General features: G+C 59.1%; 1 protein-coding gene across 5 annotated transcripts in view; it reads left to right on the top strand.

The window, feature by feature from the left end:
* The first annotated feature begins 2,014 nt into the window (after positions 1-2,014).
* MAST3 (microtubule associated serine/threonine kinase 3) overlaps positions 2,015-27,094 on the top strand; it is a 28,493-nt gene continuing 3,413 nt past the window's right edge. For 2 of the 5 annotated variants that reach the window (XM_053999167.1, XM_053999171.1), the window contains exons 1-23: positions 8,448-8,533; positions 14,693-14,781; positions 15,012-15,084; positions 15,266-15,286; positions 16,440-16,518; positions 17,292-17,449; positions 20,647-20,722; positions 21,097-21,306; positions 21,389-21,490; positions 21,998-22,130; positions 22,633-22,703; positions 23,026-23,111; positions 23,247-23,455; positions 23,747-23,885; positions 24,091-24,223; positions 24,334-24,499; positions 24,733-24,834; positions 25,075-25,197; positions 25,501-25,610; positions 25,754-25,899; positions 26,205-26,437; positions 26,549-26,749; positions 26,833-27,059. In XM_053999167.1, the coding sequence (XP_053855142.1) occupies positions 8,448-8,533; positions 14,693-14,781; positions 15,012-15,084; positions 15,266-15,286; positions 16,440-16,518; positions 17,292-17,449; positions 20,647-20,722; positions 21,097-21,306; positions 21,389-21,490; positions 21,998-22,130; positions 22,633-22,703; positions 23,026-23,111; positions 23,247-23,455; positions 23,747-23,885; positions 24,091-24,223; positions 24,334-24,499; positions 24,733-24,834; positions 25,075-25,197; positions 25,501-25,610; positions 25,754-25,899; positions 26,205-26,437; positions 26,549-26,749; positions 26,833-27,059 (2,973 nt within the window). Of the gene's footprint in view, positions 2,090-5,004; positions 5,037-8,447; positions 8,534-14,692; positions 14,782-15,011; positions 15,085-15,265; positions 15,287-16,439; positions 16,519-17,291; positions 17,450-20,646; positions 20,723-21,096; positions 21,307-21,388; positions 21,491-21,997; positions 22,131-22,632; positions 22,704-23,025; positions 23,112-23,246; positions 23,456-23,746; positions 23,886-24,090; positions 24,224-24,333; positions 24,500-24,732; positions 24,835-25,074; positions 25,198-25,500; positions 25,611-25,753; positions 25,900-26,204; positions 26,438-26,548; positions 26,750-26,832; positions 27,060-27,094 lie in introns of those variants that run through there. The other 3 variants (XM_053999170.1, XM_053999169.1, XM_053999168.1) reach the window with 3 other exon arrangements.

Below are 27,094 nucleotides of genomic sequence, written 5' to 3'. Positions count from 1 at the left end.
CAAAAACAAAAGAGAAAGCAACCAAAAATATCCCCTTTTTTTGCCGGCACGGCTGCCGGGATGAGGCCAGCCCTGCCCCGCATGTCCCGGCGGCGCCACGTGCCCCGGCACGGCCAGAAGCGCAAGGTAAGCGAAAGATGAGTCTTGGGGGTTTTGGTTGGTTTTTTTTTTTTTTTTTTTTTTTTTTCCTTTTTCTTATTTTTTATTTTTTTTCCCCTCACAGCGTGTTTCTAGTGCTCTGCCCGTAACGGCGCGAATCTCCAGGTTGGAATTCTCTGGGGTTTTTGGGGGAGTCTGTTGTGCTTGTCCCCAGAGCCACTCATTCCGTGCGCCGCGAGAACAAAGCCCCAGTGAGGCAGGAGAGCGCGGTGGCACCGGGGCACCAGAGCCGTGTGACGGGGCGGGTGACCCGGGACGGTGGAGCCGGGTGGCACCGAGGGCCGTGCACAGAGTGCCCTTGTTCCCGCAGAAAGCGGCCCCTTGTGTGGCCCTTGCTCGGGGCCGGAGGGCGGCGGTGGCGGGAGTGTCCCCGTGCTGGGACAGCGTGGGCATGGCTGGGCTGGGGGCACAGAGGGTCCCCTGGCACCTCCTGACTCTCCGTGTGCCCACCCCGTGTGTCCCCCTGTCCTGCCCGGGGTGGGGGTACATGCCAAGCTGTGCCGTGCCAAACTGGACCGTGCTGGGCTTTGCTGTGCCACAACAGACAGCTGGACTGGGCTGGACTGGGCTATGCCATGCTGAACCGGCCCAGGCCATGGTATGTCATGCCAAGCTATGCCATGCTGTGCCAGATTGGCTGTGCCATGCCACGCTGGACTGAACTGGGCAGTGCTGCCCAGGCCACACGCTCTGTGCTGCTCTGTGGCAACCAGGACAGACCTGGGCTGGACCACACCAAGCTCCCAACCCCATCCCTGCTGTGCCAGCCCCGGGCCGTGCCATGCTGGGCTGTACCATGCCAGGCAGACTGTGCCAGCCCCAGGCCATCATCTGTGTGCCAGAGCTGAGCTCTGTGTGCTGGGCTGTGTCAAGCCAGAAAGATTGTGCCAGGCCTGGTCTGTCCCATGCTGTGCTGTGCTGTGTGCCATGCTGTGCTGTGCCATGACGTGGCAGACTCTGCAGTGCCAGGATGTGTGGAGCCAGGCAGCCTGTGCCAGCCTTTGCTGATGTGCTGTACTGTGCCGTGCCATGCCAGACTGTACCACACTGAGCCAGGCAGGCTGTGCCAAACCCAGAATGTACCATGCCCTGTGAGCCCCACACCCTGCCATGCCATGCCAACCCCATGCCATGCCAACCCCGTGCTGTATGTTGTGCCATATGCTGTGCTATAGTTGTGCTGTGCTATGTTGTGCCAGCCCCGTGCCATTTCAGCCCCATGCCATGTCAGCTTCATGCCTTCCTGTCTGATGTTGTGCTGGGCCATTCCAGCCCTGGGCCATGTGGGTCTCGTGTCATGCTGTGCCGTCCCCATGCCGTGGCAGCCCCTGCTGTGCCGTGCCACTTCATGCTGTGTTGCACTGGCCCCATGCTGTGCCAGCCCCACGCTGTACCATGCCAGCCCCATGCCGTGCCAGCCCCATGCTGTGCCAGTCCCCCCATACTGTGTTGTGCCAGCCCCATGTTGTGCCAGGGCCATACCATGCCAGTGCTGTGCCGTGCCAGCCCCATGCCATGCTGTTCCAGCCCTGTGCTGTGCCGTGCCAGCCCCACGCCATGTCAGCCCCATGTCGTGCCGTGCCAGCCCCGTGCTGTGCCAGCTCCGAGCCGTGCGTGCCGTGCTGTGCCAGCTCCGAGCCGTGCCGTGCCGTGCCGTGCCAGCCCCGTGCTGTGCCAGCCCCGAGCCGTGCCGTGCCGTGCCGTGCCAGCCCCGTGCTGTGCCAGCCCCGAGCCGTGCCGTGCCGTGCCGTGCCAGCCCCGGGCTCGGCGCTGATGCGCGTCCGGTGACGCGGCGGGGCCGCTGGGCGGCGCCCCGGGCGCACCGGCGGGGCGGACCGGGAGCACCGGGCGGAGCGGGCGCAGCGGGAGGCGGCGGCGGCGGCGCGGCGGGATGGACGAGCCCAGCATCCTGCGGCGCCGGGGCCTCCAGGTGAGCACCGGGCGGCGGCACCGGCACCGCAGGCCGGCGGGGCGGGGGCGGGAAGGAGCGCGGGGAGCCCGGCTCCCGGTGAGCCTGGGCTGGGGGTGCGGGTCTGCAAGGGGTGGGCGCTGCGGGGACGCGGGGGGCGGGCGCTGTGGGTGAGAGGTGGGTGCTCCGGGTGGGAGGTGGGTGTTGGGGGTGAGAGGTGGGTGTTCCGGATGCGGGTATGCGAGGGGTGGGCGCTGGAAGTTGAGAGGTGGGTGCTCCGGGGGTGGGTGCGCAAAGGGTGGGTGCTGGAGGTGAGCAGTGGGTGCCCTGGGTGCGTGTGAGGCGGGTGCTGCGTGTGCAAGAGATGGGTGCTGCGGGTGAGAGGGGGGTGCTCTGCGTGTGCAAGAGGTGGGTGCTGCGAGTGGGAGCTGGGTGCTCTGCGGGAGTGTGAGAGGAGCGGGTGCTGCGTGTGGGAGTGGGGGGCTCTGCGTGGGGGTGTGCGAGAGGGGGGGGCTGTGGGTGACAGGTGGGTGCTGCGGGGGCCAGAGGTGGGTGCTGTGTGTGAGCAGTGTGGGACAGGAGCCGGGCACCCACCTGGGAGCCTGGCAGGGTCTGAGCCCCAGCTATGCCATGGGATGTTGGCGGGGGGCACCCAACTGTGTGGGGGCTCCCAAGGGTCCCTCCAGCCCAGCTCCCGATGCCGGTTCGTGCCGAACCGCTGTGCCAGCCCCTCTCTGAGCCCCTCTCTTGCCTGGCGTTCCTGCTCCCTTAGGGACACCCATCCTCCTGCCCATCCTGCAGCCGCTCCCGCAGGAATCCCGGCGCTCACTGCCGCGCTCGGAGGGGTGATGACCGGGGACCCCCCGGCTGGCAGAGCTGAGTGCTGAGCCGGATTTTCCGGGTGACCTGACGCCTCCATCCCCATCTGCAGTATCCGGGGGGCCCGGGCGGAGCTGTCGGCGCGGTTGGAGGATGGCACGGCGCTGCCTTCATCCGAGCTGGCAGCTCCGCGGGCAGCTGCGCTCCGCTGCACGCTCAGCCCGGGAGAGAGCCCTGTGCGGGAGCTGCCTCCCCGCGGATGCGGATGGACAGAGCCATGGCCGTGGGCTTCGGGGCTCGTGCCTGTGGGTGTCATTCCTGGCAGTCCCGGGAAGGGCAGAGCCGTGGGGCCCGGCTGAGTGCCCACATGCCCGTGGCAGGAGGGGTGGGAAGGGGCTCCCACCAGGGACTTAATCCCAAAGGGCTGAGCAGCAATGCCATCCCCTACGCTGTCCCAATGCCAACCCTGATGCTGTCCCAATGCCAACCCTGATTCTGTCCCTGGTGCCATCCCTACTGCCATCACCGATGCCATCCTCGGTGCTGTCCCCGGTGCGGTCCCTAAGGCTGTCCTCGCAGGGATCAGCTGATGGCTAATCCTGGCTCCCACTGGGACTTGCTGAAGGGACATGCACAGTGCTGGACAGGTGTGTCAGGCACTCTGTGGGTGCTGGCTCTGTGACACTACCCCGCAGGGGTCCCCAGGGCCAGCGGGGGATGCTCTGGGTGTCCCTGGGGACACAGAGTGGCCAGAGAGCCCCTGGCAGTGAAAGGTACTGGGTTCTCTGAGCACCGGCACCCATAGATGGGTGTGGGTGAGCACGGGGGACAGTCCTCTGTCCCACTGTTCCATCTGCACACAGCTGAGCAGTAAAACCCCCAGCGTGACCGTCCTCTGCCTCCTGCCCTGCGCAGGGGCTGGTGGCCAGTGGCACAGCTCCAGGTGTGCCTGGGGATCCGGGCTGGGTGACAGCAGGGCTGGCTGAGGGTGCTGGGGGCTCCTGCTCCATGTAAAGACCCCGTATCCCCTTGCCCTGCCTGGGCCTGGGGTCAGCCCGTGCTGGGTGCACAGGGACACCCACACCCACGCCCTGTCCCCTGTCCCTGCACCCACAGACATGTCCCGTGCCACCCCGGGGCAGACATGCACCCGTGGGCCCCGGGGCTGCCGAGTCCCTGTGCACCCAGGCATGATGTCACCCGTTGCCATGGCAATGCTGCTGCATCACTGCGTTGCAGCGCGCCCCAATCCTGGGATTTCCACAGGGGCTGCGTGGCGTGGGCAGCGGGGTGGGGCATGGGTACCCCGGGGTTTGGGGGTGTATGGATGCTGCTGGGGGCCCCCACATGGGTGGCAGCAGCTCTGGCCCTCAGGGAGCTCCATGCCTGTGCCAAAAATGGGTCCAGGCTGCTCAGGGGTAGGGGACCGCTGGGCACAGGATCAGGGCAATGATGGGGCATTAACCAGCACCTGCAGCTGCCGCATGTCCCTGCATCCCACGGTGTGCCAGGCCACACATCAGCCTGTCTGCGTTGTGCCACTCACAGTGTGCTGGCAGAATCTGTGACACTCTGTGGGGTGACAGGTGGCACAGGGGTGGGGACCAGAGCAGTGCTGGACCCAGATGGTGCCCAGCACACCAGGAGGATGGCACTGGTGTGGGCTCCTGCCCCAGCTGCCCTTTGGCCCGCTCCACCACCTGTGAGCAAACAGCTCTCACAAGAAATATTCCCAGAGGCTGGAAAAATAAATAAGCTAGGGGCTGCTGGCTGCTTCCCACTCCTGGGCCGGGGGGGACAAGGTTGGGGACAGGGTGAAGCCACCATCCTGGGGGCCATGCTCCAGCTGGGCACACGGGTGCTGCTCCCACTGTGCCATCGCTCCTGGGCCTGGCCATGGAACCAGCAGCCCTGGGGACACTGGAGGATGTCCTCTTGTGCTGGTCTGGGGTGGGTGATTTGTCACCCTCACCCTGGGCACTGTGAGTGGGGATCGATCCTGCGGTGCCAGCCGGGTGTGGCAGTGGGGGTGCTGCCAGGTGTGTGGGTGTGGCAGGTGTCACCCCCCGACTCCCAGGGCCACACTCTGACCCCACCTCGTGCTTGTCTTGTTGCAGAAGGAGCTGAGCCTGCCGCGCCGAGGAAGAGCGTAAGTCCCCGAGCTGGGCCACCCAGGGCGTGGGTGGGGTGTCACCGGGGGGGTCACACCTGGGGACACAGCACTGCCACCGTGGGTGGCAGCAGGGACGGCTGTTGAATGGCGCCAGTGCTTGTTGTCCACAAATCTTGGGTGGCATCATCATGTTCTCTGGCACTGGAGGGACCTGATGGCTCATCTGGGGTGTATTGGGATGTGCTGGGGTTTACTGGGATGTACTGGGGTTAACTGGTGTGTACAGGGGTGTTTGTGCTCTGCTGTAGGTGCGTTGGGGTTCTAAGCATTACTGGAGTGTACTGGAGTATACTGGGGTGTGTTGGGGTGTTCTAAGCAGTACTGGGGTGTACTGGGGTATACTGGCGTGTGCTGGGGTGTTCTGAGCAGCCCTGGGGTGTATTGGGGTACACTGGGGAGTGGTAGGGGGCTGCTGCAGAGCTGCCCTGGGTGTTTGTGCCGGGGCTGTGCTGGGGATGCACGGCAGGAGCACTGGGGCGGTGTTAGGGATGCACTGCAGCCATACCGGCACGGTTAGGGATCACCGGGGCTGTACCGGGGCTGTGCCGGGGCTGTACCGGGGCTGTGCCGGGGCTGTGCCGGGGCTGTGCTGGCATTGCGGTGCCTCAGCAGCGGCAGCGCCCCGGCACATCCCGGGAGCGGTCCGGATCGGGGCCGCCGCTGGACCGGGCGGGCCGAGTCGGGTGCGCGGGGGCCCGGGGGCTGCCGTGCCGTGCCGTGCCGTGCCGTGCCGTGCCGTGCCGTGCCGCGGGGGCGGGCCTGGGCCCGGCGGGCCGAGCAGGGAGCCCCGTCGGGGCCGCCGGTGCCGCCCGCCCGCGGGAGCCGCCCAGCGCGGGGGCCGCCGGTGCGGCGGGAGCGGAGCGGGGCGGCGGCGGCGGCAGCGGCGGCGGCGGCATGAAGTCGCGTCGGGACAGGCTGAAGATCCCCTCGCTGACCTTGGAGTGAGTCGGAGCCGGGGCAGGGCGCGCCGGTACCGGCACCGGCACCGGGGGAGGGCGGCAGGACCCTGGGCCATCCTCGTCCCGCTGCTTCCCTGTCCCGACGTGTGCCCCATCCCGGTCCACTCCTGTCCCGCTGCGTCCCCAGGCCGCAGGTCCTGGTCCTTTCTCCTGCAGTCACAGCCCCGACCCTGTCCCCGCGGTGACAGCCCCCGCGGCAGCGCCAGACCACCCGCTGTCTTTCCCAGGCACAGCCTCAGACCCTGCAGTGTCCCTGCTGTCCTCTGTGCTCCCCCTCCATCTCTGCCTCACTTTCCTTGCCTGAACCTCCCCCCCAGCCCCTGTCCCCTCCGCTCTGGGCCCCCGGCCCCTTCTAGCCCCAGGGGACTGTGCCACCGAGGGGCCACCAGCGCCATCCAGCAGCCGCTGACACCGCGCCGGCACGTCTTGCCTTGCAGCTTGTCTCCGAGCAGCCAGAGCCCGACGCTGCTGAGCCCCTGCAGCCCCTGCAGCCCCTGCAGCCCCTTACTAACCCTGCACCCCTGTAGGTAAGACCCCCCCAAACCCTCCCTGGGAACCGTGGCCACCTGCTCCAGGGAATGAGAGGGGAGAGGTGGAGATGGGGACAGAAAGGTGGGTCCCCTCCACCAGGGATGTCCTGGGACACCCCAAAAGGGTACGACTGTCTTTGATGGAGTGATGTGGTTGGGGTTTGTGCCAACCCCTGCACATCCCAAAACCAGCCTGGCTGTGCTGCTGGCTTTGTTCTACTACTGACTGGTCCATTTTGGGGAGCCCCAGTGGGGATGTTGTGACAGCAGCTCAAGCTCAGGCTCTGAGCACCCCTGTTGTGAAGGGGGGCTTTGAGAATGGACCAGGGCAGGGCGCTGTGATGGGAGCAGGATGGTGCCTCCTTTGTCACATTTTCTGCTCTGCCGCGGGCTGAAGGTGAGGAGGGGCTGCTCGGGGAGGGTGGGTTCCCCCCTCTACTCCCCCCTCTTCCCTCCCCCAAAATGCCACAAGCCCCTTGTGGTGCCCCACCGGTGGAGGTGGTGGCCGGGCCCTGCGCCCTGTGCCAGCTGCGCTCTGCCCCGGGGACAAGGTGCACCAGCTGTGCTGGCACCGGCGGTCACACCCCGCCCTGTGCCCCGTGGCACCCGCGGCACAGAGCTGCACCTGGGGCTGACGCCGGTGCCTCCGTCCGTGTGCCGGGGAGCGCAGCTGGTGGCGGCAGAGCGGGATCCGGTGGCAGCTCTGCCGCTGCTCAGCAACAGGCAGAGCCATTTGTGGCCAGGAGGGCAGAGCCCGGGGGCTGCCTGTGTCCTGCCTGCACACGGGGCCTCTGCTAGCCCTGCCTGGCCACCGCTTGCCCCGTAGTGACTGCAGCGTGTGGGAAAACCAGCGTGGCCTTGTGAGTGCTCAGCTGAGGCCTTGAGCAGAGAGTTTTTGGGATGCTGATGGTGACAAGGAGGGGGATGAGGAATGGGGACAAGGACTGTGCTGGTGTCTCATGGCTGCTGGGCAGGACCTAAGGGGAAGGTGCTGAGCCCCTGCCCAACCCAGCAGCACCAGGATTTCGGGCTGTGGCACTGGCCCGGTGAGTGTGGCAGTGCCATCCCACACAGCTCAGGAGGTTCTGGTGGCCCTGGCGTGCCACCACGCAGGAGGGTGGGTGTCACTGGCTCTGTGCTGGGATCTCCCTGGCTGAAGGGGAAAGCCACTGTGGGTGGGAGGTTGCAGGGCACTGCCGGGACTCTGTGGCTGCCCTCAGAGTGGGTGCCATCCCACGGCTGGCAGGGGGCTCCCAGGAAGCCCCAGGCTTCAGGGCTGCCCCCGTTGACTTAGGGGATGATGTTTGTGCCCCTCGAAGGCATCAGTAGCAGATGTTGAATCTCCATGGTAATCCTGACCCCATTTTGGGGTGCTGCCCTGTCTCTATGGTAACCCAAAGCCCATTTTGGGGTGCTGCCCCATCTCTGGGCTAACCCTGACCCCATTTTGGGGTGCTGCCCTGCCTCTATGGCAACCTCGATCTCCTCTTGGGGTGCTGACTCAACTCCAGGCCAACCCCGACCTTATTTTGGGGTGCCGCCCCATCCCTACCGTCACCCCGACCCCATTTTGTGCCGCTGCCGCCTTTCCGTGGTAACCCCCCCACCCCCACTTCCTCTCCTTTTGGGGGTGATCCCCCCATCTCCATGGAAACCCCGACCCCGTTTCGGGGCGCTGCCCGTTTCCATGGTAACCCCGTCGCCGCCGGGCGGGAAGGGGCGGGCGGCAGCGGGAGGCGGCGGCGGCGGGAGGCGGCGGGAGCGCGGCCCCGCTCCCGTCCCGCTCCGGGCCCCGCTCCGCGCCCCCGGCGCGGCCCCGCACGGTCCCGGGAGCGCCGCTCGGTGCCGGGGGAGCCGCCGGCTGCCGGAGGACGCGGCCGGGCCGCGGCGGGGCCGCGATGTCGGACCCGAGCTGCTGGGGAGCCGCCCCGCTCGGTTACCGGGGCCAGCGGGCGGCCGGCGCCCTCCTCCAGCGCTCCAAGAGGTACCGGCGGCCACCGGCACCGGGGGGGCACCGGCGGGAGGGGCTCAGGGTGGGAGCGGAGCCGGTGCGTGGTTTGGGGGGGTTCAGCGGGGATGATCGGGGTGCGTGGTTTGGGGGGGTTCCGGGGGGATGCAGCGGGGTGCGTGATTTGGGGGGTGTTCAAGTGGGGGTGATCGGGGTGCGTGGTTTGGGGGGGACAGGACACGGTGCATGGGGGGTGGGCACCGGTGTGCGTGACTGGGCGGGGGGGATGTGTCTTTGCAGCGGGGGCACACGTGGTGTGTGGGTTTGGGGGTCCTTACACGGCGGGGGCTCCCTGGGGTGTGTGTTTTTGGGGGATGGACCAGAGTGTATGGTCTGGGGGGGGCGGGGGGGGGCACGTGTGTGGTTTGAGGTGGTGTCTTAGCACTTGGGAGGCACAATGGGGTGTGTGGTTTGGGGGGCGTCTGTGTGCATCGTGGGGTGCAGCAGGGTGATTGGTTTGGGAGGGGCAACAATGCATGGGGAGGTGGGCACCAGATTGTGTGATATGGGGGGGGGCTGTGCACAAAGGAGTGTGGTTTTTGGGGGGGTCTCAGCACTGAGGGGGGGGTCACATGTGGGTGTGTGGGTTGTGTGGGTATGGGGGGGGCTGTGCACCACAGCTGCATCTTTTTGGGGGTGCTGGGCACTGAGGCAACACCCTCCAGATCCCTAGTGAGGCAGGTTGGGGTGGGCTGTGCAGCGTTGGGTGGGTTGGTTGGGACCCCAGTGCCGCAGGGGATGTGGGGTTTAGGGTTCCAGGGCATTAGGGGATGTTTTGGGGTGCTCTGTACCCATCCTTGGTGTGTGTGTGGGTTTGGAGGGGGTGTCTTACATGTTCGAGGGTGGACATACCCCTGTGCCAAGGTGGACACTACTGGAGGGATGGATCCCATGTGGCACATGGCCTGAGCCAGGGTGAGGGTCCCCAGGGTGCCTGGAGGGGTGAGAAGGGGCCAGGGCTCTGGGGGGGCGAAGAACTCCCACCCTTTTGGCAGCAGGACTGGGGGTGCATAAATGGGGTGCAATGGGGCTGCCCCGGCTCTCCAGCTGCAAGGCCAGGCCTGACCCAGGCAGGCTGGTGGGACACGTCCCCAAGGACGGGGACAGGAGGTGCAGAGCACCCTCTGAGCCCCCAGCTGTGGGTGGTGGGGGCTGGGATCTCCATCCATCAGATTTGGGGTGCTGTAGCTGGCCCAGGCATCAAAGCCTGCCAAGGCTTTGTGTAACTGAGGTGTTTAATGGGTGCGGAGGCAGAGCAGAGAGATTCCCATTGTTGCTGTCTCTCAGTGTCAGTGTGAGCTGGCACAAAGCAACACGGTTGCTTAGCAAAGGTATCCATCCCATCCCAGCCCGGGAAGGCGCCTGCCTCACCTGGGCTATGGGAATTCCTGCTGCCAGTGCACCAGGATGGGCAAAGAGGGCCTTTAATAATTAAGAAAAGATGTTGGATGGGGTTTTCCAATCTGGGGTGGCCAAGCCGGGGGGGCTCTGGGGGAGATGTGTAATTGGAAAGATGATCTAGGCAGTCATCTGTCTCCAGCTGAGCATGATGAGGCTGTAATTCTCATGAAGGGCAGAGGATTTGCTCTTCTTTCATTGGTATTCCTAGAATCCACGGTGAGGACCGGTCTGGCCTATTTAACAGAAAGCTTATGATGTTATTTAGTGGGATTAAGAGGTTTGAGGGATCCTAATTTCCCGTGGGGGATGTGGAGATGGCCGGCGCAGGGCAGGAGAGGCAGTGGTTCGATGCTGATGGGGTTCTCCTTCTCCGTGGATGGCTGTTCACACCTCAAACAGCACAGGAACACAGCCCAGCAAACCTAACAGGTACAATTTCCTACCCACCCCCGGGAACCCGCGGAGCAGGGACGTGCAGGGACGCACCCCAGGGTGCTGGGCAGGTTCTTGAGGCTTTTTTTGCAGTGCAAAGAAATAAATAAGTCTACACCCTACTTGTTACCCTGTGATTCCCATTGAGGATTTAGGATTTTGCTCCTGGGAGGCGCCTGACGTGTTGCTTGGTGCTCCAGGGTGGGTTCATAGGAGCACCCATGGTGCTTTAGGTTGGGGTGGGATGAGAGTGGTGGGGTCTGTGCCAGGCAGCGTGTTGCATTTCACTGTCCAGATCCTGTCCTCATCCCAGCCCTGTTCCCTGTCCCAGCCCCATCCCTGGAGGCAGCCGAATTCAGCGCTGTCACAAGTCATGGAGGACAAATGTCATGAAGAAACTTGGGATGCAGCTTGGTTCAGCGGAGTTCAAATTTAAACATGAATTTATCCCACTGGAAAGCAATTTTTTTTCCAGGACATGGTGATCCATGGCACTTCCCCAAATCTCCAGGCATATTGGAGCAGTTGGGGGATATGGAGCCAGCAAGGAAGGGAGCTGGGAGCACAGACACGTGCTCTCAGTCACGCAGCAGGAGCGGAGCCACCTGCTCTGCCCTTTGAGATTGTGCCTGTTCTCTTATCACCTCCCGAGCCTGCCCTGCTCCCTCCACCCCGCACCCACTTTGTCCCAAACCGGCTCTTTTCTGCCTCGGATTCACCTGCCTGCAGTGCCCGGCACCGGGCTGGCATCTGCCACATGGTGCTCTGATGTCCTGGCAAGTTTTAGGGGCGGATCCCGCGGGAGAGGAGCAGGAACTGCAGCCCCTTCGTGCACTTCCCTGCCTGGCCCTCGGTGTTCCACAGCCCTGGCCCCGAGCCACCCGTCCCTGCTCGCCCGGATCCCGGCAGAGCCCTTTGCCAGCTGCGACGTCGGCGTTGCGCTGTGCAGCCGCATCCCGGCAGGATCCCCAGGGAGCTGCTCACGGTACCAGCCCCAGCTCAAGGAGCACTCTCCAGCACAGCGTGGTGTCCTGTGCAGGGCCAGGAGTTGGAGTCCATGATCCTTGTGGATCCCTTCCAGCTTCAGGATACTCTGGGATTCAGTGGGGCTGCCAGGTTCTGCTCCATCTCCTGCCTCTGGACATCCCGTGCCGAGGCCGGGTGCTGCTGCGGTGCCGGTTCTTCCTCCTGGGCAGCCTCCCGATGGCTGACACACGATTTTGCTCCAGGCTTTGAGGTCACACAGGCTGTCACACACTTTCCATCTCCCTTGAAACAAGTGCTGGGTGGCAGCGGCAGCGCCACGGCCAAGGCAGCCTCAGCCCGAGCGGCGCGGGAGATGCTGACAGCGATTTTCCACTCCATTTTTGGTACCAAATGTGCAATTAGGTGATGGAGGCAGAGCGGGCAGCAGCCCCAGTGCCTGCCATCGGGGCTCGGCAGCTCGTCTGTGCCCTGGGGCTGGTTTCTAGCCCGAGGTTTCCGTGTGGGAAGGATGGGAAGCAGCTGGAGATGATGTGTCAGGGGAGGGGGGTTACAGTGGCGCACGATGGTTGTGGGAGCCGAGGGTGGAGCACGCGGAAACAGGAAACGTCGGCCTCGCTCTGTGTCACCATTACTGGAACTTGCTTCACTTAAAGGTTTGTTTTCACTTCCAAAATGAAAGTGAGGGAGGAGAGGTGAGCCCCTCGTGCCCCGGGCTGTCCCCTCTGCAGGACACAGATGCGGTCCCTGTGGCAGGGCTGGCAGTGAAGCAATGTCAGAGCTGGCAGTGAAGCAATGTCAGAGCTGGCAGCTCTTTGCAGCCCTCCTGGTTCCTAAACCTCTTCCTGTGCCACTGCGGTGCTGGGACAGGGCTGCTCACGCTGCCTCAGTTTCCCGTCTGGCACACGGGGCCGGCAGCAGCCGAGGCTGTGAGTTCTGGCTGTGAGTTCTGGCTGTGAGTTTGCAGCTCTGCTTGAGGTTCAAGCCTGTGTTTAAGTGACAAAATCAAACACCGGAGGCAGAAAAGGGTTAGATGTGATGTTAGGAAGGAATTGTTCCCTGTGAGGGCAGTGAGGTCCTGGCCCAGGGTGCCCAGAGCAGCTGTGGCTGCCCCTGGATCCCTGGCAGTGCCCAAGGCCAGGCTGGACAGGGCTTGGAGTGACCTGGGATAGTGGAAGGTGTCCCTGCCCATGACAGAGGGTGGGATGGGATGGTCTTAAAGTTCCCTCCCAACCCCAACCATTCTGGGATTCTGTGATTCCAGGAAGGGGCAAATAGGAAGGGGAAGATTTCTGTCTCCCCCCAACATCTCAGCTCAGCCCAGGTGCTGAGAGGGAACCTCTGAGCCCTCCAGGGTCACTGCAGCTCCAGGTGCAGTCACAGCATGTGTGTCCTGGGAGACACCCAGAGACCCCTCACCCAGGGTGCAGAAGGTGCAGAGGAGGGGTTTGGGGGGCCCCAAGCAGCTTCCCTGGTGCCTGAGACCTTTGAAAGAGTTGGGGCTTCTGGTTTTAGCTCCACTAAAACCAGAGCATGAGAGAGATGCCAGAGGGAGGTGAGGAGTGCTAGATGTCAGGTGTGGAGCTCTGTCCCTGTGTGTGCAGCTCTGTCCATGTGTCTGGAGCCCTGTCCATGTGTCTGGAGCTCTGTCCATGTGTGTGGAGCTCTGTCCATGTGTGTGCAGCTCTGTCCATGCCTGTGCAGCTCTGTCCATGTGTCTGGAACTCTGTCCATGCCTGTGCAGCCCTGTCCATGCCTGTGCAGCTCTGTCCATACCTGTGCAGCTCTGTCCATGTGTGTGGAGCTCTGTCCATACCTGTGCAGCTCTGTCCATGCCTGTGCAGCTCTGTCCATGTGTGTGGAGCTCTGTCCATGCCTGTGCAGCTCTGTCCATTTGTGTGCAGCTCTGTCCATGCCTGTGCAGCTCTGTCCATGTGTGTGGAGCTCTGTCCATGTGTGTGCAGCTCTGTCCATGCCTGTGCAGCTCTGTCCATGTGTGTGGAGCTCTGTCCATGTGTGTGGAGCTCTGTCCATGCCTGTGCAGCTCTGTTCATGCCTGTGCAGCCCTGTCCATGCCTGTGCAGCTCCATACACGTGTGTGGAGCTCTGACCACACCTTGGCTGTTCATCAGTGTCTTGTGCACCCACCTGGAGTGACCTGTTGTGAATCACTGTCCTTTACACCCTGGATGGCACATCTGCCACTCCCTTCTGGTTTTGGGATCCATGGAGAATCCCTTCGCTTCCAGCTCACCCCCTCAGTGCTGTGGGTGTTTGTGGCCATGGTGTGATGTTAAAAGCTGTCCTTTAATTAGTAGCATCTGTGTGGGTTCCTGTTCCCAGCTCAGTGAGGAAACTCGGTGTCTTTGCGGATTCTGCAGCCTGAGGAAGCGGAAAGAGGGGAAGGGGAGGGTCGTCCTCGTGCTTGAGCTTCTGCTCTGTGCTGTGGATATTTGCAGTTTCCTCTTGGCAGAGTGAAGGAGAACTTACATGAGCCCACAGTGTTTTAAACGGGGTTGAAATGTGGCAGTGGGGTACGACAAGAATGGGGAGCAGCAGTGGGAATTTTTGAGGCTTCAAGGCAGCCTTGGACTCAAGGCTGAAAGGAAAACTAAAATTCCTGTGAAGATTGAAAGCTTGTGAGCTGGGAGGGTGGGGATGGAGATGGGGATGTGAAGACCCTGTGCCTGTGGATGTGGCCTTGCAGAGATGTTCTGTGGGATGCTGGGCTGTGGTACCAGGATGGGATTTTTGGGGAGTTTTGGGGTGTCAGGGTGCACATGACTCCCTCCTGCTGCCAGACAGAGCACAGCCCAGCTGGGGCAAAATTCCCACAAATTCCTGGTGACACTGCAGTCTCAGGGGGTTGGGACTCGCAGTCCTCTCTGCTGTGACATGGGGAACACCAGGGGCAGGGAGATTTATAGGAACTGGGAGCATTTTCCATGCACTGGAGCAGGTCAGGTTGTGGCTGTTTGGCATTTCCACTGCTTCCTCCTTTTACATCCCTTTTTCTATTCCTGCCTGGGGCTGTTGCCCAAGGGACCTCCTGCCCCTGCCCTCCCCAGTGAGCCAAAACCAGAAGTGGGACCTTGTTGGGACAGTTCTTTGTTAAAAACAACCCTGTCTGCCCATCTCCAGCAGTGTTGGGCCTGGGGATGGATCTTCCCTGTGGCAGGAGATCTGTAATCAGTGGGGTGACAGCAGCTGTGTTCCCTGGCACAGGAATTCACATGCAAGCAGATATTTATGTGACTGAGCCCATCCAGCTCTGGCTGGATGGATTCCCTAAATTAATTCCCTCTCTTTCTTCCCCAGTTGCCGAAGCAGCAATAGGAAGAGTTTAGTGGTGGGCACCCCCTCTCCGACCCTCTCACGGCCTCTCTCCCCACTCTCTGTGCCAACAGGTAAGGGATTATCCCAGTGGATGGGTTCAGCATCTCCCAAAATTACCCAAATATTTTGTAGGGCTTCAGCACCTTGTTAGCAGCAGTGGACTGGCTCCAGGTGCCTTTTCCAGGGGGGAAATAGGTTGGGAAGTGCTTTAAACACTTTCCCCCGAGGGAGCAGCCCGAAGTGCTTTGGACATTGTACTGGGGTGGGTTTTGGGATGAATTTTCCCCCTTTCTCTCTGCAGCTGGGAGCAGTCCCTTGGACAGCCCACGGAACTTCTCTGCCAGCACCTCCATCAACTTCCCCTTTGCTCGCAGGTGAGCTCCCAACCCCAGTCCCAGAGCAGTAAATATTCACTTGTAAAGATCATTCCCTCACCAGGGAACTGTTCTGTTGATCTCAAGTGACTCCTCTTGCTTTTATTTTTGCTCTTCTTCTGCCTGGTTTCTGGCCTGGTGGTGTTTCATCTGCCATGACTGGTTCCTCCCGCCACCCCAGCCATGCTCCTCGGACTGACAGGCAAGTACCAGGGATGGGCAAGGGCTGCATTTTGGGGAGGTGTCTGCTCCACATCCTCAGGGACCTTCTTTTCTAAGTGTTCAGGGCCAAGCTGGACAGGACTTGGAGCAATCTGGTCAAGTGGAAGGTGTTTCTGCACATGGCAGGGAGTGGGACTGGGTCTTTGAGGTCCTTTCCAATGCAAGCCCATCTGGAACTCTGTGATTCTCTCTTTGCATCCCTGCATGGGAAATTTTGCACCAGGACTGGGCTCCCTGCAGCTCTGGGAGCAGAAATATCTCTGTTCCCATCACTGGCCATGTGTTCAGCCCCATCTCAAACTCCTGATGGATTTTCAGAAGTCCAGGGATGGATGCTCATCCAGGTCCCCACAGAGGCAGATCCTGCTGCATCCCCTCCCAGCCCACACCACCCCAGATGCAGCCAGCAAACCCTGTTTAACTAATTAATTAATTGCACCCGTGGAGGGCGGGTGGCTGATTTTACCCCATCGATCGTCGCGTGGAAACAAGCCCGAGGCTCTCGGGTGGTTTGCACACTTGTAACAGAGAGAACAGCCAGGCTGTGGGGTCAGGAGTTTGTGAGTGCTGGAGCTGCATGTGGCACCCTGCCAGCTCCTGCTGTCCTTGACCCCACATGGGAAATGGCAGTGGGAGGTGAAGGGCCTCGTCTTGACCTGGCCGTGTCCTCATCCCTTGGAAACATCTCCAAGAGGAAGCATTTGCCTGCGTATGAGCAGTTCCCTTCCTGTTTATGGCCAGGCTCTGCTCCCTGGCGCCTGCTGTCTCAGGATGAGTCTTTGGGAATCCCAGCTTCTCACCAAGAAAACTCCCAGCAGGCTGAATTTTGCTCTAATTAAAAATCAGACTCTCTCAGGCTTTTTTTTTCCCTGTGTGAAATGGATTCAGTGGAGCCCCAGCTCTGTCCCTTTGCAGTGACCTTGCTGCCTGCCACTGCCCCTGCAACACCCCCCCACCTTATTCAAACCCCTTATTTCACCCCATTTCATTCCATTCTGAAAAGAGGTTTCAGGGCTTTATTCCCCAAGACACGACTGTGTCCTGTTCCCCAGCTTTTGGCTCTGGTGTTGTTGATTTGCATTTAGATGTTGGGTTTTTTCCCCTGTATGTGATTGTCATGTTTGCACTGGCAGGGCTGATGGCAGAAGGTGGTCACTGGCTTCGTTACCCTCCTCTGGCTATGGGACCAACACCCCCAGCTCCACGGTCTCGGTAACATTTGCTTTCTCATGGTAGCAGATGATAACATCCTAAAACCCCTGATTTTTGGTGAAATGCCTCCCAAGCCCCATGGTGCTGGGTTCTAAAGGACCATGTGCTTTAGCTACATCCTGCTTCCCAAATGAGCTTTTAAGTAAGTCATAAAGCTTGGCTGGGGGCTTGCAGCACCCTGGGGGTTGCAGTGTCCCATTTCAGCGTCTCTGGGTTAACTTCATCCCTGGGGCTACAGCATCTCTGGGAGTTACTGTGTCCTAGGGTTACAGTGTTCCTGGGGTTACAGCACCCCTGGGGTTACAGCACCCCTGGGCATCAGAGCATCCCTGGGGTTACAGCATCCCTGGACATCAGAGCACCCCTGGGGGTTACAGCATCCCTGGGGTTACAGCATCCCTGGGGTTACAGCATCCCTGGACATCAGAGCACCCCTGGGGGTCACAGCATCCCTGGGGTTACAGCATCCCTGGGGTTACAGCATCCCTGTGTGTGACAGGACTGGGCTGCCTGGGATGCTGGAATTACAAGGGAGGGGGCTCAGTGGAGCTGAATTGAGTGGGAGAATGGGGGATTTTGGGCTGGCAGTGAGCAGTGCAGACCTCCCCAGACTGCTCCTCTCCACATTTCACACTCCCAAGCCCACCCCATGCTGCCTGTCAGTGTTTCCAGCCTCCTAAGAGTCTCCAAGGGATATTTCCCTCACGGGCTTGCTCTCTGCCAGGCAGCACGGCCCCATCATTGATCTCCTTCATCCCTCTCTCTGTTCCCAGTCATCTTCATCCTCCCAGGAGCGCCTGCACCAGCTGCCGTACCAGCCCACCCCCGACGAGCTGCATTTCCTTTCTAAGCATTTCCGCAGTACGGAGAGCGTCACGGACGAGGAGGGCAGGCACTCGCCCTGCCTGCGCCCCCGATCCAGGAGCCTCAGGTGGGAAGGAGCTCCCAGGACAGTGCTGTCTTGGTTTGGAAAGCCAGGTGTCTGCTAAGGAAGGCAGGAGCCTCCCATGAAATGGAAAATGTAAACCCCCTCCTTCTGAGTTGTTATAATTTTGAAATTAAGGGGCTCTCAAGCAAAGATATGGGAATAGGAATAACAGATCTTTAATAGGAAAACTGAAAATACAAATGCAATAGTACAAACAAAACCAAACCACTGACAGGGTCAGAGCAGGCCCTGGCAGCCTGTGGGTCAGGGTGGTGGCAGCAGTGCCATTCCATGGGGGCTCAGCCCTCCTGCAGTGCCAGCTGTGCTTCTGCTGGAGCAGGATCCTGGGCAAGGCTGGAGTTTTCCTCTGAAGCTCCAGGGCTGCTGTGGATGGGCCTGGGCTCCCTCTGGGAATGCAGTGGGGCAGAAAGCTGCTCCTCTGGGAATGCAGTGGGGCAGAAAGCTGCTCCTCTGGGAATGCAGTGGGGCAGAAAGCTGCTCCTGTGGGAATGCAGTGGGGCAGAAAGCTGCTCCTGTGGGAATGCAGTGGGGCAGAAAGCTGTTCCTCTGGGAATGCAGTGGGCAAAGGCTGCTGTGCTGTTCCAAGTCAGATTGTATCCAGGTAGGAATGCTTGGCTCCTCCCCTGGAATGATGGAATTTTCTCAGCCATGCAGGGACACTCACTGGCCATGAACAGAAGATAATTAATAATTAATGGCCCATGGACAGAAGAGATCTCCTGGAGGGAGGATTGGCTGTGGAAGAGATAAAGAAAACTGCCCAATGAACAGAAGTTAACTGCCCCACCTCTGACAGACAGGGATAGAATACACACCCCCATTGCCAACCTAAGACAAATTCACTGGGTGCTGGCACATCCAGGGCATCCTCTGCCCTCTCACCAGCTGTTCCTGGGGTGTCCTGGTCCTGCTATAACCTTTGTATGAAATTATATGTTTAGATTCATGTCTATACAGGATGCCAGTATCGTACAGTTGTTCTAGATACAGTTTAACTATATCCTGGTGTCTTTTTTCTTTCCCTGGGTATTTTGGCTTAATCTCTGTTTCCTTAGGAAAATAGGAAATGCTCTTGGGTCAAAATTTGTCTGGAGTAAAATATTTCCAATTTCTAGCGGGAATCTCCTCAAGGACTTTTAAGGTTCTCCTTTTTAGTTTCTTTTATATTAGGTACTTTCACAGAATCACAGAATAATGAGGTTGGAAGAGACCTCTAAGATCAAGTCCAACCTATGCCCTAACACCTCAACTGGACTATAGCACCAAGTGCCATGTCCAGTCTTTTTTCAAACACATCCAGAGATGGTGATTCTACCACCTCCCTGGGAAGACAATTCCAGTACTTTATTATTCTTTCAGTGAAAAATTTCTTCCTAATATCCAACCTGTACCTCCCCTGACATAGTTTGAGACTGTGTCCTCTTTTTTTTTTCCAGTCAGGATTAAAAGTACCCCCTGATATTCTATAAAGACCTTGTAATTTACCCAGGGAGTGGAGACCTTTTTCATGTCCTCCCTGTGGTGAGGAGGATCCTGTTCTAGACCTTGAGGAACGTGGGACTGGGGACGCAGCGTGGTTTCTCGGAGACCCTCTCCTCTCACAGGATTTACTTCTCCCATATCCCAAAGCCTGATTTGGGTTTTCCCCTTGCAGGGAAGTGGAGAAACTTTGGCTTGAGGTTGTAGGTGCCTCATCCCTGGAAATATTCAAGGTCAGGGTGGATGGGGCTCTGAGTGACCTGGCCTGGTGGAAGGTGTCAAAAGTATTCCATGATTCTGTGATCCTAAGCTCCATGGTGTGTTTCTCAGCATCTTCTCAGCTGTTGGGATGTGGCATTGCTCTCCTGGCAGCAGGCAATAGCTGTGTCCTAGAGCTGGAGCTGTTGAAACTGGGATTTGTTCCAGTAGTTGGTTTCCAGCCTCTTGCTCAGTTGTCTGAATGATTTTGGTTGCAAAGAAGGGGTCACCAAGCAGAAGCCCAAGCAGTGGCTATCCTTGTATGACTTACCTGCTGTTAAAAAATAAAAATCCCATTTCTGGGCTTGGATCAGAAAACATCATCTTTGCTTGCTGGGTCTGGCCTTTGCCTCTACAAAAAAAAAAACAAAAAAAAAAAAAACAAAAAAAAAAAAAAACAAAACAAAAAAAAAAAAACCAACAAAAAAACCAAAAAAAACAAAAAAAAACCAAAAAAACCCCCACAACAACAAAAAAACCACAAGAACTGCAGGTGAATGGGCATTTGTGGGCTGGAGAGAGAAAAATTTGGAGAAGGCATTGAGCCAGTGGCCATAGCATTGTGTGAGCTGACCCTCAGCTGTACCTGCTGAGCTCCACCTTGCTGCTCCAACAGCACACCCTGTGCAGTGAGCCACCCACACTGCCCAGCACCAGAGGCTTGTGCTTTTTGCAGGGGATGTTTTGGTTAAATCCTCTTTTCCATCTGAAAAATCTCCTGACCCTCTGTGCCACCAGAGGCAGAGCTGCAGCCCTGCATGTTGCCGGCCGAAATTTAATTAAAATCAGATTAATTATCTGACTGGTGTTTGTAGGTGGTGAGATTTTCACCGAGGAGATGCCAGTTCTGCAGGTGGCACAGCAAAGGCTGGGGCAGGGCTGGGGCTGGTTTTAATCACCACATTTATTATTTTATAGTGGTTGACGAGTTGCTGGCTGCTCCTGTGACTTGCTTTGCATAACGGGATCACCAGGCAGAGCCCTGGGAGGGGCAGTGTTGGGCGAGGGAAGGAGGAAAACCATGTTTAATGAAGGTTGCTGTGTCCACCACGAGGTTTGGTTGGGTTTTTTGTCTGCTGGTGAGCTGCAAAAATGGCAACGATGACAAGAAAGTGCGGGATCCAGAGGAAGGGAAAGATGAGCTCATTCTTCAAAGCTGAGTGGATGATGGAACATCCAGAACCTCTCAGTTCTGGATTTCCAAGTGACTTGTGTTTGGGGACCTGGGTTAAGCTTCCCTAGACCACACCCCAGGGACCTCCAGTGTCTGGGATGCTGCTGGGAGTGCTGGCCCAAGGCTGGTGGCTCCACTTGGATGAGTTTTAACCACTTGGAAGCTGGAGTTAGGAGGAGGTACCAAACAGCTCTCCAGGGGTGGTGACTATTTGCATAGATGTGAGTGATGTGAACCTTGTAACGCCACCGTTCTCCTCCCTCTGCAGCCCTGGACGGACGAGCGGAACGTTTGATAATGAGGTGGTGATGATGAACCACGTCTACAAGGAGAGGTTCCCCAAGGTAACGGCCAGGACTTGGGGGATGAGTGTGTTGGTGCCTCCATGGCATCCTGGCAGCACCTTCTCCAGAACAAGCTCTCCTCCCTGTGGGAGTATGGAATGCATGGGTAGATCATGGGGGGTGTTGGGGACACTGGAAAAATAACAAACCTGTGGTTTATTATCCACACAAGTGCCCCGTCACACAAGCAGGCAGAGGTTTCTGGGGACTTTGGTGGAGCTTTTGCAGTCTGTTGGAAGCTGGTTCCCAGGTGGGGCTTTGATGTGTATGTGGATATGTGAGCTGCAGGAGATGGTGGGATGAGATCCTGGCTGGCCAAACCCATGGCATGGGGATGTGTGTTCCTGGCCACCACCATCCACTCTGCCTTGCAGGCCACAGCCCAGATGGAGGAGCGCCTGCAGGACACCATCACAAACTTCTCCCCGAGCAGCACCCTGCCCCTGGCTGATGGGGTGCTGGGCTTCATCCACCACCAGATCATCGAGCTGGCCCGAGACTGCCTGGCCAAGTCCCAGGGAGCGCTCATCACCTCCCGCTACTTCATGGAGCTGCAGGAGAAACTGGAGAAGATGCTCCGAGACGTGAGTACGGGGCAGTTCCCTGCCTGGTGCCACCTCGTGAGGCCACCAAGAGACACCTGGCTTCTGTCTCCATTCCCAACAGGCTCAGGAGCGTTCCGAGAGCGAGGAAGTGAAGTTCATTGACCAGTTGGTGAGGAAGCTGCTGATCATCATCTCCCGGCCTGCCCGACTTCTGGAGTGCCTGGTAAGACATGGAAGCTCCTGTCTTGTCTTTCATGGTCTGTGCCAGCCCAGAGAGGAGGCAAAACCTCTAGGATATCCCTGGAAGTGTCCAAGGCCAGGTTGAGTGGGGTGTGGAGCGACCTGGGATGATGGAAGGTGTCCCTGCCCATGGCAGAAGGTTGGAATGAGATGATCTTTAAGTTTCCTTTCAGCCACCCAAACCATTCTGTGACTCTGTGGTTTTCAGTTTTTTTTTGGTTTTTTTTTTTTTGGTTGATTTGCTGAATTTCTAAAACGGTGACCTTGTGCTGTGGTTCTTGATGAAATTTTCATCTCCCTTAGTTTTCCTTCCAAGGCCAACTCAGAACTACATTTTTTATTTTTTCCATCACCCTTGAACTGGGGAGTGATGAAGGAACGATGCATCCGGGGCCTGTCCCCAATTACAGGTGTCACCTGCAAGGCTTAGAGGAAAAGTTTAACTTTGCAAAATCTCTCTCCTCAACTGTGCTTGGTTTTCCCCATCCAGGAGTTCGACCCAGAGGAGTTTTACCATCTCCTGGAAGCTGCAGAAGGACACGCCAAAGTTGGCCAGGGAATAAAGACCGATATTCCCCGATACATCATCAGCCAACTGGGGCTCGTCAAGGACCCACTGGAGGGTAGGGAAGCACTTGGGCTGGGGGTTCTGAGGTCTGCAGCAGGATGTGGACTCCCAGTTTGGCCACTGGTGATCACGACTGAGCACTGGGAGATGTCAGGGAGACCTGTAGGGCTGAGCTGGTGTCACGGTGGGGAGGTCACAGCAGGACCAGGACGATGGCCAAGGCCTTCTGGCCAGCCCCATGTCCCTTATTACTGCTTCCAACACGTTCAGCAAAGCAGATTAAGCTCAAAAACACTTAATCCATGGCCCTGGGGGGGAATCATAATCCCTGGAGAACGCAGGAATGACTATTAAAAAAAAAAAAAAGAATTATATAAATGTTTAACCTCGTGTTGAACCTCTTAACGTCATGACCTGAATTTCTCCATACAATAGCTCGAGCAAAGCAGGGGCTAAATCCCCACGGGGTCTCTGAGTTTGGGGGGAGAGTGGTTGGGCAGGGGGTGATTTTGGTGGGTGTTGAGCATGAGGAAAGTGAAAACCAGCCCTGTCATCAGCAGAAATGGGGCAGCTGGATCACTTCGACAGCGGGAACACCATCACACCCGAGAACGATGACACCTGTGAGGTGAGTGTGGTCCCTGCACGTCCCACCTGCTCCCTCCAGCTTCCTCCCACCTCACCCCTCACCAGAGCTCCTTGCAGCTGTCCTAGACTGGGAGCTGTTCATTTTGGATTGTCCCCAGGGGTGATTGATGTATTCAAGGGGAAGATCTCACAGGCCCTCATTTGGCTTCTTGAGTGGACAGAGCTCAGAGTGGGCTCTTGATCTGCAGAGCATCCCGGGCTTCTGCTTTGGGATTTGTGACTGGAGAGGGCTCTGGCAGAAAGGTGGTACATGATGGTGCTGGGTGAATTCCTGCCTACATTAAAACCCTGTGCTTTCTCAGAGCCAGCCTTCAGTCCCCGTCCCGCGGAGGAAGCCCTGCGAGGGGGACTTTGAGACCATTAAGCTGATCAGCAACGGGGCTTACGGGTGAGTTGGGGAGTTCCTATCAGTTGTCTCCATCTGTAAACGACTCCAAAGCCCTTCTTTGTCCATGCCCCACGGTGTGGGGTGGTCAGTGCTGGTGGCTGGAGGATCTGTGTTGAGGTCCAGCCGTTCCTCCAGGGCCGTGTACCTGGTAAGGCACAGGGAGACGCGGCAGCGCTTCGCCCTGAAGAAAATCAACAAGCAGAACCTTATCCTGAGGAACCAGATCCAGCAGGTGTTTGTGGAGAGGGACATCCTCACCTTCGCCGAGAACCCCTTCGTGGTCAGCATGTTCTGCTCCTTCGAGACCAAGCGACACCTCTGCATGGTCATGGAGTACGTGGAAGGTGAGAGCAGGACTCGGGGCTGGACGGTGCAGGGAGGAGGGGAGGATAACAAAGTCTGAGCATCAAGGACACCAGCTGGACATCTCCTGCCCTGCTTTGCTCCAGGGAGCAGAGGGAAGCACAAGGAGATGATTTTGTGATCCTGATCTCCTTGATCAAGGTGGTGGCCATGGTCACCTAGGAGAGCGTTTGTGCCCCATGCCTGGGGATCAGCTGCTCAGAGGGGCTGGCTGGGAGCCTGCTGGTCCTGCTCACCTCGCTGCCTTCCCTGAGCCCCCCGTGTTCCCACAGGGGGGGATTGTGCCACCTTGCTGAAGAACATGGGCCCGCTGCCCGTCGACATGGCCAAGATGTACTTTGCTGAGACTGTTCTTGCACTGGAGTATCTCCACAACTACGGCATCGTCCACCGGGACCTCAAACCTGACAAGTGAGAGTGTGGGTCAGGTCTGAGCAAGGGTGGGGTTTGAATGGGGAAGGGAAAGCCAAGAGGGAAGGGCAGAATGGGTTTTGTTCCCCAGAGACTGGTTCTGTGCTGTTGCATCAGGACCAGAGGCCCTGGGGTGCGGCTGGTCCATCTCAGGTCTCCCCAGAAGCAAACAGCAGCATTGTGGGGTGTCTGCCTTCTCTTGCAGTTTGCTCATCACCTCCATGGGCCACATAAAGCTGACAGACTTTGGTCTGTCAAAGATTGGCCTGATGAACATGACCACGAACCTCTACGAAGGGCACATGGAGAAGGACACGCGGGAGTTCATGGACAAGCAGGTACGAGGTCCTGCGCCACCTGGCTGACCTGCCATCAATGGGGTCCCAGATAACCTCGGGATTTGTTGCAAAGGTCACTGCAGAGGTGTCAGCCCCTGCTTCCCACACAGGTGTGTGGCACTCCGGAGTACATTGCCCCCGAAGTCATCCTCATCCAGGGCTACGGGAAGCCCGTGGACTGGTGGGCCATGGGCATCATCCTCTACGAGTTCCTGGTGGGCTGCGTCCCCTTCTTCGGAGACACCCCCGAGGAGCTCTTTGGGCAGGTCATCAGTGGTGAGTGTCAGGGGCAAGTTTGTGTTTCCAGCAGCCAAGGCTCGTCCTTTAACACGTGGGAACCTTCATTCCTTCCTGTCACCCTCGCTGAACAGTGAGGAGGCTCCTCAAGCTTTGACTTCCCACTTTGGGAGGGCCCTTCCCCTGCTGAGGCTCCTGGGAGACTTTCCTGTTGCCCAGAAGTGTCCAAACCCTTTCAGCCACCCCAAACCCCTTTTCCTTTTTCCTTGCAGATGAAATTATGTGGCCGGAGGGGGACGAGGCTCTCCCTGCAGATGCCCAGGACCTGATCACACGGCTGCTGAGGCAGTGTCCCCTCGAGCGCCTGGGCACTGGTACGCACGGCAGCCCCCTCAGGGGGTGTCCTGGCACCTTGATTCCCATCAAATTTGCGTGGCTTTGAGTCCAAAGCATGTCCTACCACGGGGTTCCCCCCAGAAAGGCTGCACAGGGCTCCTGTCCACGTTTTTAAAGCCGTTTGCTCTGTGTGGAGGACAGACTGTGCTGTTTGGGGTGAGAGTGGGAGCATCCTGGATCCTGCCCCATGCCCTGACATGGGTTTCTCTGCCTGGCAGGAGGTGCACATGAGGTGAAGCACCATTCCTTCTTCCTCCATCTGGACTGGAACGGGCTGCTGCGGCAGAAGGCTGAGTTCATCCCCCAGCTGGAATCGGAGGATGACACCAGCTACTTTGACAGTGAGGCCAAATCCATCTCTCTTCTACTTCTGCCAATCCATTATCCCAGCTGCACTTTGAATGCTCCCATGGGGGAGAAAATCTGCTGGGTGAAGCTGGTCGCTTTACAACCCAAGTCACAAAACAGATGCAATCCTCTTCCCAGGCTGCTCACCCTTACCTGCTTCTTCCCCCAGAAACTCCCCTGGGATTTGGGGCTGGGCTGTCACCCTTTGGGTGTAGGTCCCACGGGGCCCTGCTGCGCAGGATGTGGGGTGGTGCAGGCAGGGTGACATCCCTTCCCCCTCTGGCTCTTGCTTTCAGCTCGCTCCGAGAGGTATCGTCACTTGGATTCGGAGGATGAGGAAACCAACGATGAGGAATCATCGGTGGAGATCGGGCAGTTCTCCTCCTGCTCCCACCGCTTCAGCAAGGTGCTCCAGCCCCTCCTGCAGCATCCAAAATGCTTTGGCACCGCAAACAGTGCGGCTGTGCCGAGCATTGCTGTCTTGGCTGACACCACAGCGCCCAAATTCCCAAATTTCTGCTCCTTGCTGATGGCTCCTCTCCTTCTCAGGTGTACAGCAGCTCAGAATTCCTGGCAGTCAACTCCACCCTCAGCCTCTCCTCCTCTGACCGGAGTCACTGCGATGACAAAGAGGAGCGGTGGGACCGGCACTCGGGAGATGAGGACAGGAGCCGGCCAGCGGCCACTGAGCCCCGGTGCGTGGCCAGGGGGGGCTGCACTGCTGCTGTGGGCTCTTGCCAGTGCCCAGGGCTTGTGCCAGCACCAAGGATTTGTACCAACACTGAGGGTTTGTGTCAGGACCAAGAGTTTGTGCCAGCACTGAGGGTTTGTGCCGGGACAGGGATTGATGTGCTGACATCACGGGTTTGTAATGGCACTGAAGGGTTTGTGTTATTTCTGAGGGGTCAGTGGGATGTGCCCTGGGGATGCTGCAGTGGCTCGGTGCCATGTGCCTTGCCCACCTTGTGTTGTCCTGAGTCCTCCTGCTCTTCCCACGCAGCCTCCGCTCCTGGACGTCCGGCAGCTCCACGCCGTACACCTCCCGGCACGAGCGGAGCCGCAGCCCCACCGCGCTGCCCAGCACCCTCAGCCTGGACACCATGCCCAAGTTTGCCTTCTCCTCGGAGGATGAGAGCCCTTGCGTGGCGTCCTCCAAGCCAGAGAAACCCAAGTTTGTGGTGGGAGACTCGGACGCGGGGACTGGCGGTGCGGTGAAGCAGTCGGCGTTATCCGGTGCGTGGGCTGTGGGCACCAGTGTGGGGTTCTCTGGGGACAGCCAGGGTCCTGCACGGCACGGGGTGGCCTCTCCCCATCCCCAAACTCTCCCTCCTCCCCTCTGTGCAGCCGATCTGGTCAGCCTGAACCGCATCCGCCTGCGGAGCAACAGCACCGGCACCAAGAACTCGACTCCCCGGAGCCTGGAGCCGAGCGGGGGCCGTCGGCTGAGCACCCAGAAGGATGTGCCGGACAGGCAGAGAGCCTCCCTGGGCAGCCGTGTGCCCAAATCTGCCTCTGTCTCAGCCCTGTCCCTCATCATCACCTCAGGTCTGTGCGCTGTGTCATTTGCCCTGCTGGATGGCCACTGTCACATGGCTTTGCCGGACTGAGCTGGCTCCTTCTGCTTGCAGATGACTTCGGTGGCAGCGCCCTGATGAGCCCCATCTCCCCTCACTCCCTCTCGTCCAACCCCTCTTCCCGGGACTCCTCCCCGAGCCGAGACTCCTCCTTGGCCATCGCCAGCCTGCGGCCGCCCATCATCATCCACAGCTCGGGGAAGAAGTACGGCTTCACCCTGCGAGCCATCCGCGTCTACATGGGCGACAGCGACGTCTACACCGTCCACCACATGGTCTGGGTACGTGCCCTGGGGTCTAGCGGTGCCTTTCCCAG

Source organism: Vidua macroura, chromosome 26 (genome assembly GCF_024509145.1).
Source record: "Vidua macroura isolate BioBank_ID:100142 chromosome 26, ASM2450914v1, whole genome shotgun sequence".
Classification (NCBI taxonomy): Eukaryota; Metazoa; Chordata; class Aves; order Passeriformes; family Viduidae; genus Vidua; species Vidua macroura.
Note: the sequence above shows the minus strand (reverse complement) of the source record. Positions and strands in the feature narration are given on the sequence as shown.